This window comes from Oncorhynchus clarkii, chromosome 13, assembly GCF_045791955.1.
Source record: "Oncorhynchus clarkii lewisi isolate Uvic-CL-2024 chromosome 13, UVic_Ocla_1.0, whole genome shotgun sequence".
Taxonomy (NCBI): Eukaryota; Metazoa; Chordata; class Actinopteri; order Salmoniformes; family Salmonidae; genus Oncorhynchus; species Oncorhynchus clarkii.
The window spans coordinates 25,134,955-25,151,880 of record NC_092159.1 but is presented as its reverse complement, the minus strand read 5'-3'; the positions used below and the strand labels follow the sequence as shown (position 1 = coordinate 25,151,880).

Below are 16,926 nucleotides of genomic sequence, written 5' to 3'. Positions count from 1 at the left end.
CGGGCCCATAGGGCTCTGGTCAAAAGTAGTGCACTATATAGGGAAAAGGGTGCCATTTCAGAGGTACCCATAGTGTGTATGCACTAGACTAGGGGTGCACGCAAGCCACAAACGTGCTCACACACACACACACACACACACGCACGTACACACACCCCTAAAACAGACAAAGACAGTGGCGGTGGACAGCTTGGAAAATAAACCACAATCGTGGGAGCAGGCTGTTTGAGAGGACTGTTTATGTGCTGATGTCAAAGAGAGACGGGCCTACTATACTGTTACACCACCTGTGTCTGGCTGGCTGCCTGAACACACACACGTCCCCATCATCCAAACACACAGACATGCGAGCAAAACACACGTAAGTACACGTTTCTGATATTGACCACCGCGCCCTCACCTGTTTCTGGATGTCACTCTGGCTGGCCGCAGCCAGCGCCTGCTCCCGCTTGGCCTCGGCCGCCAGCCTCTTCTTCTGCTGTTGCTGCTCCCTCAGCTGCTGGATCCTCTGGAGTTGCTCCTGCACGCTGGCCGTCTGGATGGCCACCACGTTCTGGATCGAACCTCCAGGCTGGGATCCACCGACCCCGGGTTGCTGGATCTGGATGGGAAGCTGGAGCTTGATCTGCTGGGGGAGAGAGCCTCCGGAGGTCCCCTGTTGGGCCTGGAGCTGAGCCAGGACCTGGACCTGTTGCTGGAGGCCCGGGACAGTGATGAGCTGGTGGGGGGAGCCCTGGAGCTGAAGGGTCTGCTGGGGCCGGCCCGTGGGGGTGCCGGGGGGGTGTTTGAGGGACTTGACCTGGAGGGGGGTGGGGGATTGGATGGGCATGTGGGCCTGGGTCTGGGAGGGGAGTTGGCCCTGGGGGGTGGCGGATGGGGGAGTGCTGGTGGCCAGGGCAGCGCCGGCCTGGATGGGAGCTGCAGCCTGCTGGGCGGGCTGGGCAGGGGTCTTTGTGGTCTGTCCCGGGGCGGTAGGGGCTGAAGGGAGGAGAGAAAGGGGATGGGCAGACCTTTAGAAGACACACAGGCTATGAACCAATGATCTGCGAGTGTATGTGTGGCTGCTGGTAGGCTACATAACATTTGGGTACTGGGTCCTGTTTAGTCGGCACCAAACAGGATAAAACACTTGACATACCACCGTAACCTCCGTTACATACCACCGTAACCTCCGTTACATACCACCGTAACCTCCGTTACATACCACCGTAACCTCCGTTACATACCACCGTAACATCCGTTACATACCACCGTAACCTTCGTTACATACCACCGTAACCTCCATTACATACCACCGTAACCTCTCACTGTCTGTTAGAAAACATTCCCCCATTTTGTGTCCACAGCCCTGCAGTGGATGATGGAGACTGTGCGTCTGTATCCGTATCAATAATAAACACTATTATTCACTCTTTAGACTACCTGTGGAGGTTGGGGTAGCGGCAGGGGCCATGGGGGTGAAGAGGAAGCGTTGGACATGGCCGTTGGGCATGGCCGCCTGCATGAGCTGCTGACCGGGCCCGGGGATGACCGTGACCCCCTGGGGGATGACCTGGAGCTGGCCCGTGGCCTGGCCTTGGCCCTGGATCATCACCGTCAGGCCCTGGGCCCCGCCGCCTGGCCGCTCTACTGCCTGGCTCTGCTGCTTCTGATGGGGGGGGGAGACAGGGAGATGAGGGAGGGGTGATGCTTTTGGAGGTAATGTAGAGGTACAACGGCAGCCTGGTCCCAGAACAGTTTGTCAGGCAATATATAGCAACGACCATAGGAGTTGGCTAGACAAACTGATCTATGATTTTTTTAAAAACAGACCATGTCAAAACTAGCACATATAGATATACATGAAAATGAGTTATTCCGATCTTTCCCGCTGAATAGGACTAAAATCAAAACATACTCATTTTGAAAAGTGCAGAATTACGATACACTAGGTGGGCAGAGCAGAAACCTATTGTCCCACTGTTGCCTGACATCAGGTTATTATGGGGTAGCTGATGGTACCTGGGTGAGCTGGGTGAGTTGTGCCAGGGTGAGTTTGACCTGGCCCTGGTGTACCCGCTGCGGTGTCTGGGTCGTGTTGGGCTGGCCCGGGGTTTTGGGGGCGCTGCCCATCCTCTGTCCGGCCACGGTGGTGACGGGGCTGGCACCTGAGATGGCCGTGGACACGGCCTGCCCACGGATGATCTGGGTCACCACCTGCTGGCCTGCCTGACCTGGAGGAGGAAAACACACACACACGGAAGTGGACACACACACACAAGTCCAGACACACAAACAGACCGAAAGGCAGACAGACAAGAGTCAGAACTTGCATGAACACAAGTAAGTGAAAGACACTATTCTAAATGACCTATCAAGCTGTGTAATGGAGTAGATAAAAACAAACAGCCTACCTTGCTGCACCATGAGGGGGGTTCGGAGGATGCTTTTACCCATGGCGCCTGTCTGATGGATGGGGGTGCGGATCACGGTCATCCCCGGACGGATCTGGCCTCCAGCGGTGAGCACCTAGAAACACAGCCAAGATCAGAAACACTGGGACTTCCCCTTATACCACAGGGACGACACTGACTCCAGTGAAGGGTTGCTGTTAATACTGCACGGGGAATTCTTTCAATAACGTGTCAATCACGTGGTCCTGCTAATGACCTGTTTTAGAGGGATGTGTGTGTGTGTGTGGGGTGACAAGGGAGCAGGGTGGATGTTGGTAAGGAAGGGGGAATTTGAAGATCTTAGGCGGGGTTATCGTAAAGCCCTTTGTGACAACTGATGAGGGGAATAGGGCTTTATAAATAGATGTGATTGATTGACTGACAGATGGAGAAAGATGGTCTATGGGGTGTTTGTTACCTGCTGTGGTGAGCCTGGCATGCCCGGCCTGATGTTTATGGTTGTGGTGCGAGGCTGGAACGAGGCAAAGGTCTGGGCGCCGCCAGCTTGGCTTGAGGGAATGATGCCCAGCACCTGCTTCTGAATCATACCTGGGGAGTGGAGAGGACATATTATCACTGTGAACCCACACATACAGGATTGGTATTTATCTAATACTTGTTAAATATTCAGAATACACTTGTGTGTTATTCTGACTTTTGATGATTAAATGCGTCACACTTAAAAGATAGAAATGAATTTACTCAAAATTCAACATCTCTTAAAAGCGATAATCCTACTCTAGCTTTTCACTTTTGCCTTTTGGAAATGAAGGAAACTGAAATGTCCCCTCAAGGCTAGACCGGTATCCCTTTGATCAGGTATAGAAACAAACTATCCATTCTGCGCATTTCATGATGTATCAAAACGTCACTCAATAAACGACTTGTGGATTTTGTTCCTTTCAAGTAGCAACCCTCTCTGATCTTGACCACAGTCAAAATGAACCCAGCAAGTAAACAACGTGAAAACAATCTTCAAACGGGGTATGTTGATTTGAATCCATCACGTATGACCCGCTCATAAATTATGTATGGATTTTCCTTGAATTCATACGTTTTTAATTTCCTCCGACAAAGCAAGTGTTTCATAGTCGTTACTTTGGCCGCGCTTCAATATTTTCGAACTCACGTGGACACAGGACGGCAACCGAAAGAAAAATGCGTTTCCTCAAAAGATTTGAAATTGTTGTCTTTTTCCCCCCTTCTCTTCACCATCTCCTCGCTCTGTGTTTTTTGTTGTTGTTGACTTTTTTTCTGACCACAAAACCGATCAGGTAAAGCTATACATCAATGGCTTCCCCTCTTCAAATAGCAGAGGTTAAACCAGCTACAGTAGAAGACTGGGGAGTTTCAGTTCTGGCACCGACAATCAAACGCCCACTTCATAAGAGTAGCTGTTTGGAGAGTCGGTGAGCTAGCGAGCAAGCGACACAGAAAGAAGGAGGGAGGGAGGGAGAGGGTAGAAATCCTTCCATCCTCCATCTCTCTATAGCGGGTTACCTGTCTGACAAACCAGACCTCAAGGTAAACTTGATTTCCTGCTCCGCCTTCCTTAGCACGCTCCAAAACAAACAGGCATTGAAACAGTCACGCTGGAAAAATATACTACTGCTCTTTTATTACCAGCTCTCTCGCTCTCCCTTCCTTCCTGGTCGACAGGATGAAACAAGGGTGTCCCTCGGCAGGAGCGCTGTTTGTTTGCGGAGTGATGTAGCCTATCCTCTTGAAACATGGATGTGTCTTGTGTGTGTGTGAGGGCTTCTTAAAGAAAAACTAACAGGTCTGTGAGAGCCGGAATTCTTACTGGTTGGTAGGTGATCAAATACTTATGTCATGCAATAAAATGCAAATTAATTACTTAAAAATCATACAATGTGATTTTCTGGATTTTTGTTTTAGATTCCGTCTCTCACAGTTGAAGTGTACCTATGATAAAAATTACAGCATCTACATGCTTTGTAAGTAGGAAAACCTGCAAAATCGGCAATGTATCAAATACTTGTTCTCCCCACTGTATATATATATTCAAGGAGTGTAGTCATGAGCCTGACCACCCTTTTATATAGATAATTGGAAACAGGAAAGATTTTGTGAAATACGGGAGGCAAAAACGGGTTCGGGACAAGGTCATGTTTTTGCATCGTATGAGTTTTAGTATTCGATTTGATTTAACTAGGCAAGTCAGTTAAAAACAAATTCTTATTTACAATGACGGCCTACCGGGGAACAGTGGGTTAACTGCCTTGTTCAGGGGCAGAAGGACAGATTTTTACCTTGTCAGCTCAGGGGATTCGTATTGGCCAGTAATAATGACGAAAAAGCTAAGCAGCCTTGTTGAAGTAAGAAAACGTTTCGGCGCAGATAAGTCTACAAGCATAAGTTCGGCATCTCCCCCGTTTAGCCACTAGAAGACTGCCTCACCTACAAATCACTCACACACTAACAAACCAAGTACTAGTCCAAGTCAGTCATCGTGAAGCATTAATACTTACAGATATTCAATGGGAATTTCAATAAATTGCCATTTGGCTGAATAAACAAATGAAGGACGGTGCCTTTAAACAGTGTTGTACACTCGTCATCAACCCACTGTTAAAAAGGTGAACTCAAACGGGACACTGGTGCTAAAAATATGAACCATCACCTCATCCGATGAGTCAATATTGACTTCTAAATTAGCTAGCGTGCTACTTCAAAAGACGGTCTGGCTAAGTTCTTAGACTACACAGTCTACCGTTCTGTCCCACCTAAAATAACAACGTTCCGTTCGATTGCCATGCCGACAGGGCACAAATAGACATGATGTGCATGTGCCACTCCAGACTGAGCCACTGACTAATGGGTTGGCGCGTGGCGGGGCACCACAATGGGGCTGGCATCGAGTGGGCACTGCACCACTAGCCTGGTCAAGAGGACAGACCTTACCACAGTCTTGTGCCACATCAGGTGTGTGAGACAGTGCTTCCGTCAATAGTGGTAAGTTAGGCTAGTGGTCGGAGAAGACGGGGGTTGGTAGAGTAAGTTAGGCTAGTGGTTGGAGAAGATGGCGGTTGGGAGAGAAACATTTTGCTTTCAGTCATCCATCCTTGACATCATGGAGAAAAAGGGAGGAATGAACGATGCAATTGAACAGCATTTAAAACAACACCACTCCCTCTCTTGTTTAATTTAACATTATTTTATCAGGTTGTCCCATTGAAATCAAAATATCTGTTTTTCAAGTGAAACCTCTCTCTCGCCGTGTCTCTGGTGTGGGCACAGGGGAGTCACTGTACCTCCTTGAGTGGTTGGCACGTTGACAGTGACAATCTTGCTGTTGGCGGGCAGCGGCAGCTTGGCGGTGAGCACCTTGCCCCCCATGGACGTGCCCGTGATCTGGAAAGTCTGTCCGGCCGTCGTGGCCACCGTGCCCGGCGAGGCTACAGGGAAATATGCAAATGAGGCTCCGCTCGAGAGTCAAACAACAACTGCGGCTAAACAAGCACAGCTACTAACGCTGACTAAAACAGATTTAGTTTGTCAGGGGTTGATTCATACACCAACCACTACTACTTTCTATTTGCAAAGATTCTCTACTAAGTAAAAAATATCACTTGAGTATAAATAAAATTGTGACACATTTGAATGAGATTCAGTGAAAGTAATTCTCTTTACCAATCTACTGGCTTGTGAACAAAGAAAATGACCTATGACCTTTGACATACCTCCACTGGGCTGCCCCTGCTTGACCCAGGAAGCAAACGACTGCTGGAAGTTCTTGTTCTGCTGGAAGGTGACGGGGGCGCCCATCTTGGTAGCCAGTACTACTTTGGTTCCGGGGGTGGCCTGGCCCGACAGGGTCACTACCTTGGGGGTGGAAGCGGGGGTGGCTGGGCTCCCCGTGGTGATGACGGTGGTAGATCCAGTGCCTGTTTTCTGGTCCAGACGCTTCTAGAACAAGAGAAACCGTGAAATAATCCAGAAAACACAACAAAACATCCCTATTATTCATACGGCTAGTGGTCCTACTCACCTTGGCCTGTTCCGCCGCCTGGACTTTCTCCTTCTCAACCCTGTGAAGACAAAAATAAATGTATCATACACAAACCACAGAAAGAACTGGAACTTAACTATTTTCCCCCCAAATGAATGCAGTTGGCTATACAAAAACTATAGTAAATCAAATGTAGAGAAATTATGATTATTATAAAAAAATAAAAATTCTTAGTCTAAGAGAGTCGAAGTGAGTTCATAACAGAAGATAATGACCGTATGAATTTACAGTTCACTCAAGAGAATAGCATGGAGTAGGCAGTTACTATGCACCCTAGATCTCATGCCCCTGTGCCCTTTGCCCTCTGACCTCTCGGAGAAGGCCCTGATCTCCCAGAGGTCCAGCTCCTCCTCGGCCACCCAGGACTCAATCACCACCGGCCCAGTTTCCTTTTTGGGCTCCGGCTTCTTGGGCCGCAGGTTGCTGGAGCGCAGGCCTTTCCTCTGTGGTGTGTGGGTCTCTGTATGTGTATGTGTGTGGAATGGATGCAAGAGAAAGGGGGACGGTAAGGGTGGTGCAAGAAAGTAGAGGGGGAAGGAGTGAGAGAAGAATACGAGAGAGAGCGAGAGCGAGAGAGAGTCAAGAATGACATAAAATTAAGCAACCTTAATGAGAAAAAAACATCACCACTATCCTCTCATTTACATTCCATGTGTAGTTTTATTCTAGCCGGCTGCTTCTCCCTCACCTTTCGGGGTCTCGGGAGTGCCGAGGGGGCAGATGATCTTGCGGATGCAGTATTCCGAGCGGATGCCGTAGGGCCCCACGTCGCGGCGCTTGATAATCTCTGTGGTGGTGATCTCCGTCTCGGAGGTCTCTGTGGCAATGAGTGGGGATAGGGCTGGGTTGGTGTAGGATGAAGGAGGAGGAAGATGCAGAGAACAACTCCCAAGACATGACACAGTAACGACTTAATACGCTGCCATTCAATACAGTACACAGGAATGATATTCCATGGGAAAAGCCTCAGACATTTGAGTAAAAAGTCAAAAGGAGCAGCAGAGGAAATAGGCTTTATAGTGGATATTTTAGGATATATACTCCCCTACGTATTTATTTGAACAGTAAAACTAAAACCTTTAATTTGGCTCTATACTCCTGCATTTTGGATCAGAGGTAAAATTGTTCATACGAGGTGACAGCACAGAATGTCACCTTTTAATTTGAGGGTATTTTCATACATGCAGTGCCTTGAGATAGTATTCATACCCCTTGACTTATTCCACATTTTGTTGTTACAGCCTGAATTCAAAATGGAATAAATATATATTATCACATCCTTGAGCCAATACCTTGTAGAAGCACCTTTGGCAGCGATTACAGCTGTGAGTGTTTCTGGGTAAGTCACTAAGAGCTTCCACACCTGGATTGTGAAACATTTGCCCATTACTCTTTTCAAATTCTTCATGCTCTGTCAAATTGGTCGTTGTTCATTGCTAGACAACTAATTTCATGTCTTGCAATAGATTCTCAAGTAGATTTAAATCAAAACTGTAACTCGGCCACTCAGGAACATTCCTCTCTAGGTTTCTTCCTAGGTTCCTGTCTTTCTAGGGAGTTTTTCCTGACACAAATATTAATTTTCACAAAGTCTGCTGCCTCAGTTTGTATGATGGCAATTTGCATATACTCCAGAATGTTATGAAGAGTGATCAGATGAATTGCAATTAATTGCACAGTCCCTCTTTGCCATGCAAATGACCTGAATCCCCTAAAAAAACATTTCCACTGCATTTCAGCCCGGCCACAAAAGGACCAGCTGACAACATGTCAGTGATTCTCTCGTTAACACAGGTGTGAGTGTTGACGAGGACAAGGCTGGATATCACTCTGTCATGCTGATTGAGTTCGAATAACAGACTGGAAGCTTCAAAAGGAGGGGTGCTTGGAATCATTGTTCTTCCTCTGTCAACCATGGTTACCTGCAAGGAAACACGTGCAGTCATCATTGCTTTGCACAAAAAGGGCTTCACAGGAAAGGATATTGCTGCCAGCAAGATTGCACCTAAATCAACCATTTATCGGATCATCAAGAACTTCAAGGAGAGCGCTTCAATTGTTGTAAAGAAGGCTTCAGGGTGCCCAAGAAAGTCTGGCAAGCGCCAAGACACCACCAGTACAGAGCTTGCGCAGGAATGGCAGCAGGCAGGTGTGAGTGCATCTGCATGCACAGTGAGGCGAAGACTTTTGGAGGATGGCCTGGTTCTCAAGAAGGGCAGCAAAGAAGCCACTCCTCTCCAGGAAAAACATCAGGGACAGACTGATATTCTGCAAAAGGTACAGGGATTGGACTGCTGAGGACTGGGGTAAAGTCACTTTCTCTGATGAATCCCCTTTCCGATTGTTTGGTGCATCTGGAAAAAAGCTTGTCCGGGGAAAGACAAGGTGAGCGCTACCATCAGCCATGCCAACAGTAAAGCATCTTGAGACCATTCATGTGTGGGGTTGCTTATCAGCCAAGGGAGTGGGCTCACTCACAATTTTGACTAAGAACACAGCCATGAATAAAGAATGGTACCAACATATCCTCCGAGAGCAACTTCTCTCAACCATCCAGGAACAGTTTGGTGACGAACAATGCCTTTTCCAGCATGATGGAGCACCTTGTCATAAGGCAAAAGTGATAACTAGGTGGCTCAGGGAACAAAACATTGATATTTTGGGTCCATGGCCAGGAAACTCCCCAGACCTTAATCCCATTGATAACTTGTGGTCAATCCTCAAGAGGCGGGTGGACAAACAAAAATCCACAAATTTTGACTAACTCCAAGCATTGATTATGCAAGAATGGGCTGCCATCAGTCAGGATGTGGCCCAGAAATTAACTGACAGCATGCCAGGGCAGATTGCAGAGGTCTTGAAAAAGAAGGGTCAACACTGCAAATATTGACTCTTTGCATCAACTTCCTGTAATTGTCAATAAAAGCCTTTGCTCCTTATGAAATGCTTGTAATTATACTTCAGTATTCCATAGTAACATCTGACAATCTAAAGACACTGAGGCAGCAGACTTTGTGAAAATTAATATTTGTGTCATTCTCAAAATGTTTGGCCACGACTGTACATCTGCATTTCTTGCTGTTTGGGGTTTTATGTTGGGTTTCTGTATAGCACTTTGTGACATTGGCTGATGTAAAAAGGGCTTTATAATTACATTTGATTGATTGATTTATTCACAGTCTTCTTGGTAAGCCAACTCACGCGTAGATTTGGCCTTGTGTTTTAGGTTATTGTCCTGCTGAAAGGTGAATTCATCGTCCAGTGTCTGGTGGAAAGCAGACTGAACCAGATTTTTCCTGTGCTTACCTCCATTCCATACATTTTTTATCCTGAAAAACTCCCCAATACTTAACGATTATAAGCATACCCATAACATGATGCAGCTACCACTACGCTTGAAAATATGGAGCGGTACTCAGTAATGTTAACACTTTGTATTCAGGACAAAAATGTCCTTGCTTTGCCTCATTTTTTGCCGTGTTTCTTCAGTGCCTAGTTACCAAACAGGATTTACATTAAAAAAATAAACCTTTATTTAACTTGGCAAGTCATTTAAGAACAAATTATTTCTTACAATGATGGCCTACAGGGGAACGTTGGGTTAATTGCCTTGTTCAGGGGCAGAACGACAGATTTCTACCTTGTCAGCTTGGGGATTTGATCCAGCAACCTTTCGGTTACTGGCCCAATGCTCTAAACCCTAGGCTACCTGCCGCCCCACTACCTGCATGTTTCGGAATATTTTTTTATTTTGTACAGGCTTCCTTCAACTCCACTCTGTCATTTAGGTTAGTATTTTGAAGTAACTACAATGGTGTTGATCCATCCTCAGTTTTCAAATATCACAGCCATTAAACTCTGTTACTGTTTTAAAGTCCCTATTGGCCTCATGGTGAAATCCCTAAGCAGTTTCCTTCCTCTCTGGGAACTGAGTTACTCCTGTACACCTGTGTCTTTGTAGTGACTGGGTGTATTGATACATCATCCAAAGTAGAATTAATAACTTCACCATGCTCAAAGGGATATTTAATGTCTTTTTTATTTTATTTTTTAAAACCCATCTACCAATGGGCACCGAAGACGTGGATGTCGATTAAGGCAGCCCCCAGGCACCGCTCTGATTCGGAGGGGTTGGGTAAATGCGGAAGACCCATTTCAGTTGAAGGCATTCAGTTGTACCAACTGACTAGGTATCTCCCTTTCTAGGTATCTATGAAAACATCCCTGGTCTTTGTGGTTGAATCTGTGCTTGAAATTCAATGCTTGACTGAGGGACCTTACAGATAATTAATTGTATGGGGCAGAGTTGCGGTCATCTTTCAGAAATCATGTTAAACCCTATTATTGCACACAGAGAGTCCATGCAACTTATGTGACTTGTTAACCCCCTAGAGTCGATTGATGCGCCGGTGCGTTAATCTAAATTATATAACAAAATAATCCCCATCAAAATCTGTCAGTTTAACCCTCCTGTCGTGCTCGTTTCATGTTAATTAATTCTGTGTTCCCAGTCCAAAATGACTGCCCCATTATAGCGGATTATAAATCCATAATAATAGATATATTATCACCTAATGTTGTGTGAGATCTTTTTATCAACTTAAGTTCTTGTGAACAAGACACGTTTTGAACTTCTATTTGCTATTTATGGCCTGTAGGCCTCATTGATCTGAGCTCATACAACTAATTTTTGATTTAAAAAAAGCATGATGTATGGATTATTTTGACTATAACAAATACTCAGATGAAATGTATTGTGCTATTTATCAGACTCATTTGTGTCAAAGTTTAACAAGGACTCTCTCCTCCTCACCAGTGTCATGATCAAAGATATGATCAAGAGCCTCACATACAGTATATCGTTTGGTCATTGTGCTGCCCCAGAATGAATTGTGAGCAAGGCCTCAAAAAAGCTTTATATACCAGAGCTGCAAGAAAAGTTCTATATAATTGAAACAATGTTGCGATTGTTTGTGAGAATGCTGACAGGTGTGGTTCCCGTGGGGGAAAGGTTCTATTGGGGAAAGGTTCCCGTGGGGGTTGCCATGGAAGCCAAGAAGGGGAGTGAGGTGTGTGTGTGCTCAAACACACATACATGTGGGGGTCTGGGAGAGGAAGTGTGTCCATCTGATGAATGGGCATGTGCCTGAACTCAATTTTATACACTAAAAGTAGTCTCACCCATTCATGTCTAATGACAGGTCATTTTTGACCGGGAACACCACAGGTGTACAAAAGTTAAATGTAACACCCAGAATGTAATGAAAATCATCAAAATGTATTTTGTCTGTTCAGATGCCCTGTGCAGACAAAGTCATGGAACCTTATGACAATCAGATTTAAATGAACTACATTTTTCAGAGAGAAAACTTGTAAATCAGTCCAATTCGACCGCAACTCAGCAGGAAGGCAAAGCTAGAGATATCTGTTTAATTGAACTGGATGCGTCTCAATCCAGCACATCCAGCACATTGTCGCACTTCCACATCGGAGGTGAAAGGTGGCAGAACTAGAGCGCTGTTTGTCAGACCATGAGACATCCAGAAAATCATTCTTCTCACGTAAACGTCTGTAGAGTCCGAACGGTGTGGCCAACAAACTATTACGGCCACTCTATGGAAAAGGGAGATACCGTTTTGCTATACGACCCCTACAAGTGTCAGGAGACTAGTCTGAAATCGGTACCGTAGGTAGATGTCATTTGTTTGGTAGCAACCGAACCGTTTGAGCTACAAATGAATGGGCAGCACATTTTTACTCCTGAACTTATTTAGGCTTGCAATAACAAAGGGGATAAATACTTATTCACTCAAGAAATTTCAACAATATTTTTGTTCAATTTGTAAAAATTTTGAAAAACATCATTTCACTTTGACATCATAGGGTATTGTGTGTAGGCCAGCAACAAAAAAAATCTAAATTTAATCATTTTAAAAATGCAGGCTGTAACACAACAAAATGTGGAAAAGGTCAAGGGGTGTGAACACTTTCTGAAGGCACTGTATCAGTTTCACGGTTTAGAAATTAAAGCCCTTTATGTATCTAATCCCCCCCCCCCCCCCCCCCCCCCCCCCCCAAAAAAGGTGTCATAACTATTTGGACAAATGCACTCATATGTGTCGTAAAAAGTTTGGTAATTGGTCCCATATTCTTAGCACGCAATGACTACATCAAGCTTGTGCACTTCCCCTACAATGTACACTACCGTTCAAAAGTTTGGGGTCACTTAGAAATGTCCTTGTTTTTTGGGGGAAAAAGCACATTTTTTGTCCATTAAAATAACATCAAATTGATCAGAAATGCAGTGTAGACATTGCTAATGTTGTAAATGATTATTGTAGCCAGAAACGGCAGATTTTTTATGTAATATCTACATAGGCGTACAGAGGCCTATTATCAGCAACCATCATTCCTGTGTTCCAATGGCACGTTGTGTTAGCTAATCCAAGTTGATCATTTTAAAAAGGCTAATTCATCATTAGAAAACCCTTTTGCAATTATGTTAGCAGAGCTGAAAACTGTTCTGAATAAAAAAGCTGGAGCATCAGCATTTGTGGGTTCGATTACAGGCTCAAAATGGCCTGAAACAAAGAACTTTCTTCTGAAACTTGTCAGTCTATTCTTGTTCTGAGAAATGAAGGCTATTCCATACAAGAAATTCCCAAGAAACTGAAGATCTCGTACAGCGCTGTGTACTCCTCCCTTCACAGAACAGCGCAAACTGGCTCTAACCAGAATAGAAAGAGGAGTGAGAGGCCCCGGTGCACAACTGAGCAAGAGGACAAGTACATTAGAGTGTCTAGTTTGAGAAACAGACTCCTCACATGTCCTCAACTGGCAGCTCCATTAAATAGTACCCGCAAAACACCGGTCTCAACGTCAACGTCGGTAATCAAAACCACAAATGCTGATGCTCCAGATACTCACCTAGTCTAAAGAAGGCCAGTTGTATTGCTTCTTTAATCAGAACAACAGTTTTCAGCTGTGCTAACATAATTGCAAAAGGGTTTTCTAATGATCAATTAGCCTTTTAAAATGATAAACTTGGATTAGCTAACTCAACGTGCCATTGGAACACAGGAGTGATGATGGTTGCTGATAATGGGCCTCTGTACACCTATGTAGATATTCCATTAAAAATCAGCCGTTTCCAGCTACAATAGTAATTTACAACATTAACAATGTCTACACTTATTTCTGATCAATTTGATGTTATTTTAATGGACCAAAAAAAGCTATTTTCTTTCAAAAACAAGGACATTTCTAAGTGACACCAAACTTTTGAACGGTAGTGCATATGGGTGGGTGGGTGTTGAGATACATGCAGAGAAAGAATGGTCTACCTGTGCGCGTGGTGCCTACAGCGGCGGAGGGCTTGACGGCCATGTCGTCCCACCTCAGACAGGCCCACAGTAGCCTCAGCATCAGACTGACCCCTGCCAGGGACTTCACTGTCTGGAGACGGTACCTGCAAAGAGAGGCAAACAGGTTACCACACACACACACATATACGGACGCACAAAGACAACTGGGGTCACCAACACACACAGAGTTCATAAAATTCATAAGTCAACCCTGGCAGCCAGGTAAAATGGCCGTGTTAGTTCCTTGTTGCCGAGGTTGGCTATGAACCTGTCTCTTTGGTAATGCTTCCAAAGCTTCCTCAATTGGCCATTTAAAAAGGTTGAACAAATGTTACATTTTTTTAAACAAAAAAAACATATTGGGACAGTAAAGGAGTGCATCCCAAAAGGCACTCTAATCCCTATAGAGTGCACTACTATACCATAGTATGCCATAGGGCCCTGGTCAAAAGTAGTGCACTATATAGGGAACAGGGTGCAATTTGGGATGCAGACAGGGAAAGACATTCTTCCTTGTCCAGTGTGACTGACTGACCACAGGCAGGGAAAACATCCTCCGAGTGGTTAATGCGCAACGCGAATATCCTGACACTTGCAGACCGCCAGTTTGATTCACGTCTAGCAGTAAAAAGGCAGTAAAAAGGCGGAGGTCAAAATAACCTGAGGTCTCTCTGCGAGAGCCACGACAGAGTCACGGGGGCCAAACCCACTAACGGCAAACAGAAGGCATAACCGACAAATCAACAGGACAAGACGTGAATATCGTTCGCCGGAGCATTAATGCTCGAGAGGTCCCAGTTATTGTGGTGCAGTGACTGTATCATAGCTCAGAGTTGATGGAGCGCAAGGCGGAAACTAATGCTAATCATAAATCAGATGGAGCACTAGAAAACCCATATATTTAAAGCCCTGAGTTCTCTCTAGCCAGGTAGTCTGGCAAAACTCAGGGCCTTAATCATATCAAATAATGGCAATTAAAGCGCTAACCCGTTGAAAACAGGGGCACCAATGAGAAATCTCAAAAACTGTGTTCTCACCTCCATGTGATGCCATAGGTGGGCCTGGGCGAGGGGTAGGGCCAGATGTCCTGGGCCGGCTTGGCGTTGTAGCTGAAGATGGACACCTCACGGATGCCACCCCGCCGTGCCAGCTTCTTCAGGTCGTTGTTGGGCAGGACAAAGATGCTCTTACGCTGGCTCTTGGTAACAAACTTGCGGTAGGATGGCAAGGCGGTTCCCGAGCGCGTCTTCTTGGTGCGCGAGAACTTGAGGAGGCGAACGCGGCCCTTGGTGGAGGTCGACGAGGTCATGACCCCCGAAACAGAGGAGGTTGAACGAGAGGACTCCTTGTGGGCGGCGAAGAGCGTGGTCTTGTACTCAGTCACCGTTTCGCTCTGGCTCTCGTCCGATTGGCTGTCGGGCGTGGGTGAGCGCATTTTGGTCACAGTGGTTTTGGTCATGGTGGTGAGCGTGGACACCGCGCTGCTCTCGGTGGTTGAGACAATGGGCGCGGGCGTTGTCCCCGAAGAGCTTGAGACCCCCGCCATTAGCCGAGACTCTGTGGATACCGTGGTGGTTGTTGTGGTGGTTACCTGGGTGAGTATGGTCTTACAGAGGGATCCCACCCCACTGTTGCTGCTCTCCTCCGCAGAGCGCACCGACGAGGGGGACATTTTGTTGGGCGTGGCAGCATCAGGCTTAACTTCCATGGGCTGGGTGTTGTTGAGCTGCTGGGTGGTCGTAGATCCGAGCGCCTCCATGTTGTTTTCCAGCCTGGCCACCTTCACCGGGGGCTGGCAGTCCTGCACCGACACTATGACCTTGCTCTCCACCTCTACCCTTAGAACTGGCCTTGGTTCCGTGCTGTCAGGCCCGGTCATCTCGGCTAAAGGGGCCACATTGCCGTTGAGCAAGGGCTTTAGGGGCGAGACTACTTGACCCTCTCCCTCCGCCTTGCCTAGGCTGTTCACTTTGACCTCAGAGCTGTTAGTGTGAGCGTTGGAGGGCTCGTTTGGAGTTGGTAAAGAGTTGATCAAGGCTTTAGCCTCCATGCTGTCATTTCCATTGATCTGAGGTAGAGAGGAGGGCTGGGACCCAGTGGCGATTGCCTCAGTGCTGCTCTGTCCGTTGCCCTGCCTCTCCTCGGGCTCCTTCCCGTTCTTCTCTGTGCTTTGCTGGGGGGGTTTAGGAACGGTAGCTGCACTATGGCTGCCCTCCTGGGTTATACTGCTTGGAGGAATTGTTGTGGAGAGGGGTTTAAAAATGGCCACTTCAGGTCCTGCACCCTTGTCGCTGGTAGACTCTGATGGTCTGCCAGTGTAGTGGATCCCACCTGAACTCTGAGTTTCCATTGGTTCCGCTGTGCTGCTGGGCCTTTTAAGGCCTTCCTGCCCTGAACCGGCCCCTGTGGGCCCTATAGTCCTCTCAGGGAGGTCTCCCTCCTGTTTCTGGGGGGTCATTTGGTTTTGTGTCCTAGGGAATGCTTCAGCTGCAGGCTCTTTGGCTGGGGTCGCTGTGGCTGGGTGAGGGAACCCCTCAGCGGTCTTTGAAGGGCGCGCCTGCCCTTTGACTGACAACGGAGCAAGCGCAGGTGGCACCGAAGGGGTGCTGAACTCCAATTTCACTGTGGGGCTCTGGGCCTGGGCCGGAGTTTGAGGCTGGAGTGGGGACTGCGGCAGGGCCGGGGTGGTCTTCGCTGGGGTAGGCTTGGCCAGGGAGCCCTGAGCCCTCTGCTTCTCCTCCAGGGCGTGCTGCTTGACGCGCCGCTCCAGCAGACCGTCCAGCTTGGAGGCCTTGACCTTCTTCTCGTAGGCCACTCGCGTCAGGAAGCCCTGGGCCACGTCCACCACGTCGTAGTTGAAGGGCCTTGCATTCCCCTCACCGAGCTCCTGCCTCACGCACGTCGTCTCCGTCCCCGGGCTGCTGCAGGTCCCTGAGAGAAAAACAAAATGGACACATAAGTTACTGGATCGTTTTTCTTATCCTCTCTTGTCAGAACAATGGCGAAGAAGCTTAGTGCCCAAGTATGGAAGTATGCGAGCCTCCCTTCACATTGGCATGTAGAGCAGTATAAGATCTGATGGATTCAATAATACGTG

The 16,926-nt window shown here is 46.9% G+C and overlaps 1 protein-coding gene across 4 annotated transcripts in view; it reads right to left on the bottom strand.

The window, feature by feature from the left end:
- LOC139424698 (nucleosome-remodeling factor subunit BPTF-like) overlaps positions 1-16,926 on the bottom strand; it is a 59,992-nt gene that overhangs the window by 9,265 nt on the left and 33,801 nt on the right. For 3 of the 4 annotated variants that reach the window (XR_011635968.1, XM_071176774.1, XM_071176772.1), the window contains exons 13-24: positions 14,867-16,760; positions 13,809-13,933; positions 7,154-7,282; positions 6,775-6,925; positions 6,445-6,484; positions 6,137-6,362; positions 5,708-5,851; positions 2,851-2,981; positions 2,394-2,508; positions 2,002-2,213; positions 1,423-1,648; positions 401-978 (exon numbers count right to left, since the gene is read on the bottom strand). Coding sequence is in view for 3 of the 4 variants with exons in the window: in XM_071176774.1 (XP_071032875.1) it covers positions 401-978; positions 1,423-1,648; positions 2,002-2,213; positions 2,394-2,508; positions 2,851-2,981; positions 5,708-5,851; positions 6,137-6,362; positions 6,445-6,484; positions 6,775-6,925; positions 7,154-7,282; positions 13,809-13,933; positions 14,867-16,760 (3,971 nt within the window). In the remaining variant the exon portion in view is untranslated. The remainder of the gene's footprint in view (positions 1-400; positions 979-1,422; positions 1,649-2,001; positions 2,214-2,393; positions 2,509-2,850; positions 2,982-5,707; positions 5,852-6,136; positions 6,363-6,444; positions 6,485-6,774; positions 6,926-7,153; positions 7,283-13,808; positions 13,934-14,866; positions 16,761-16,926) is intronic. The other variant, XM_071176773.1, reaches the window with a different exon arrangement.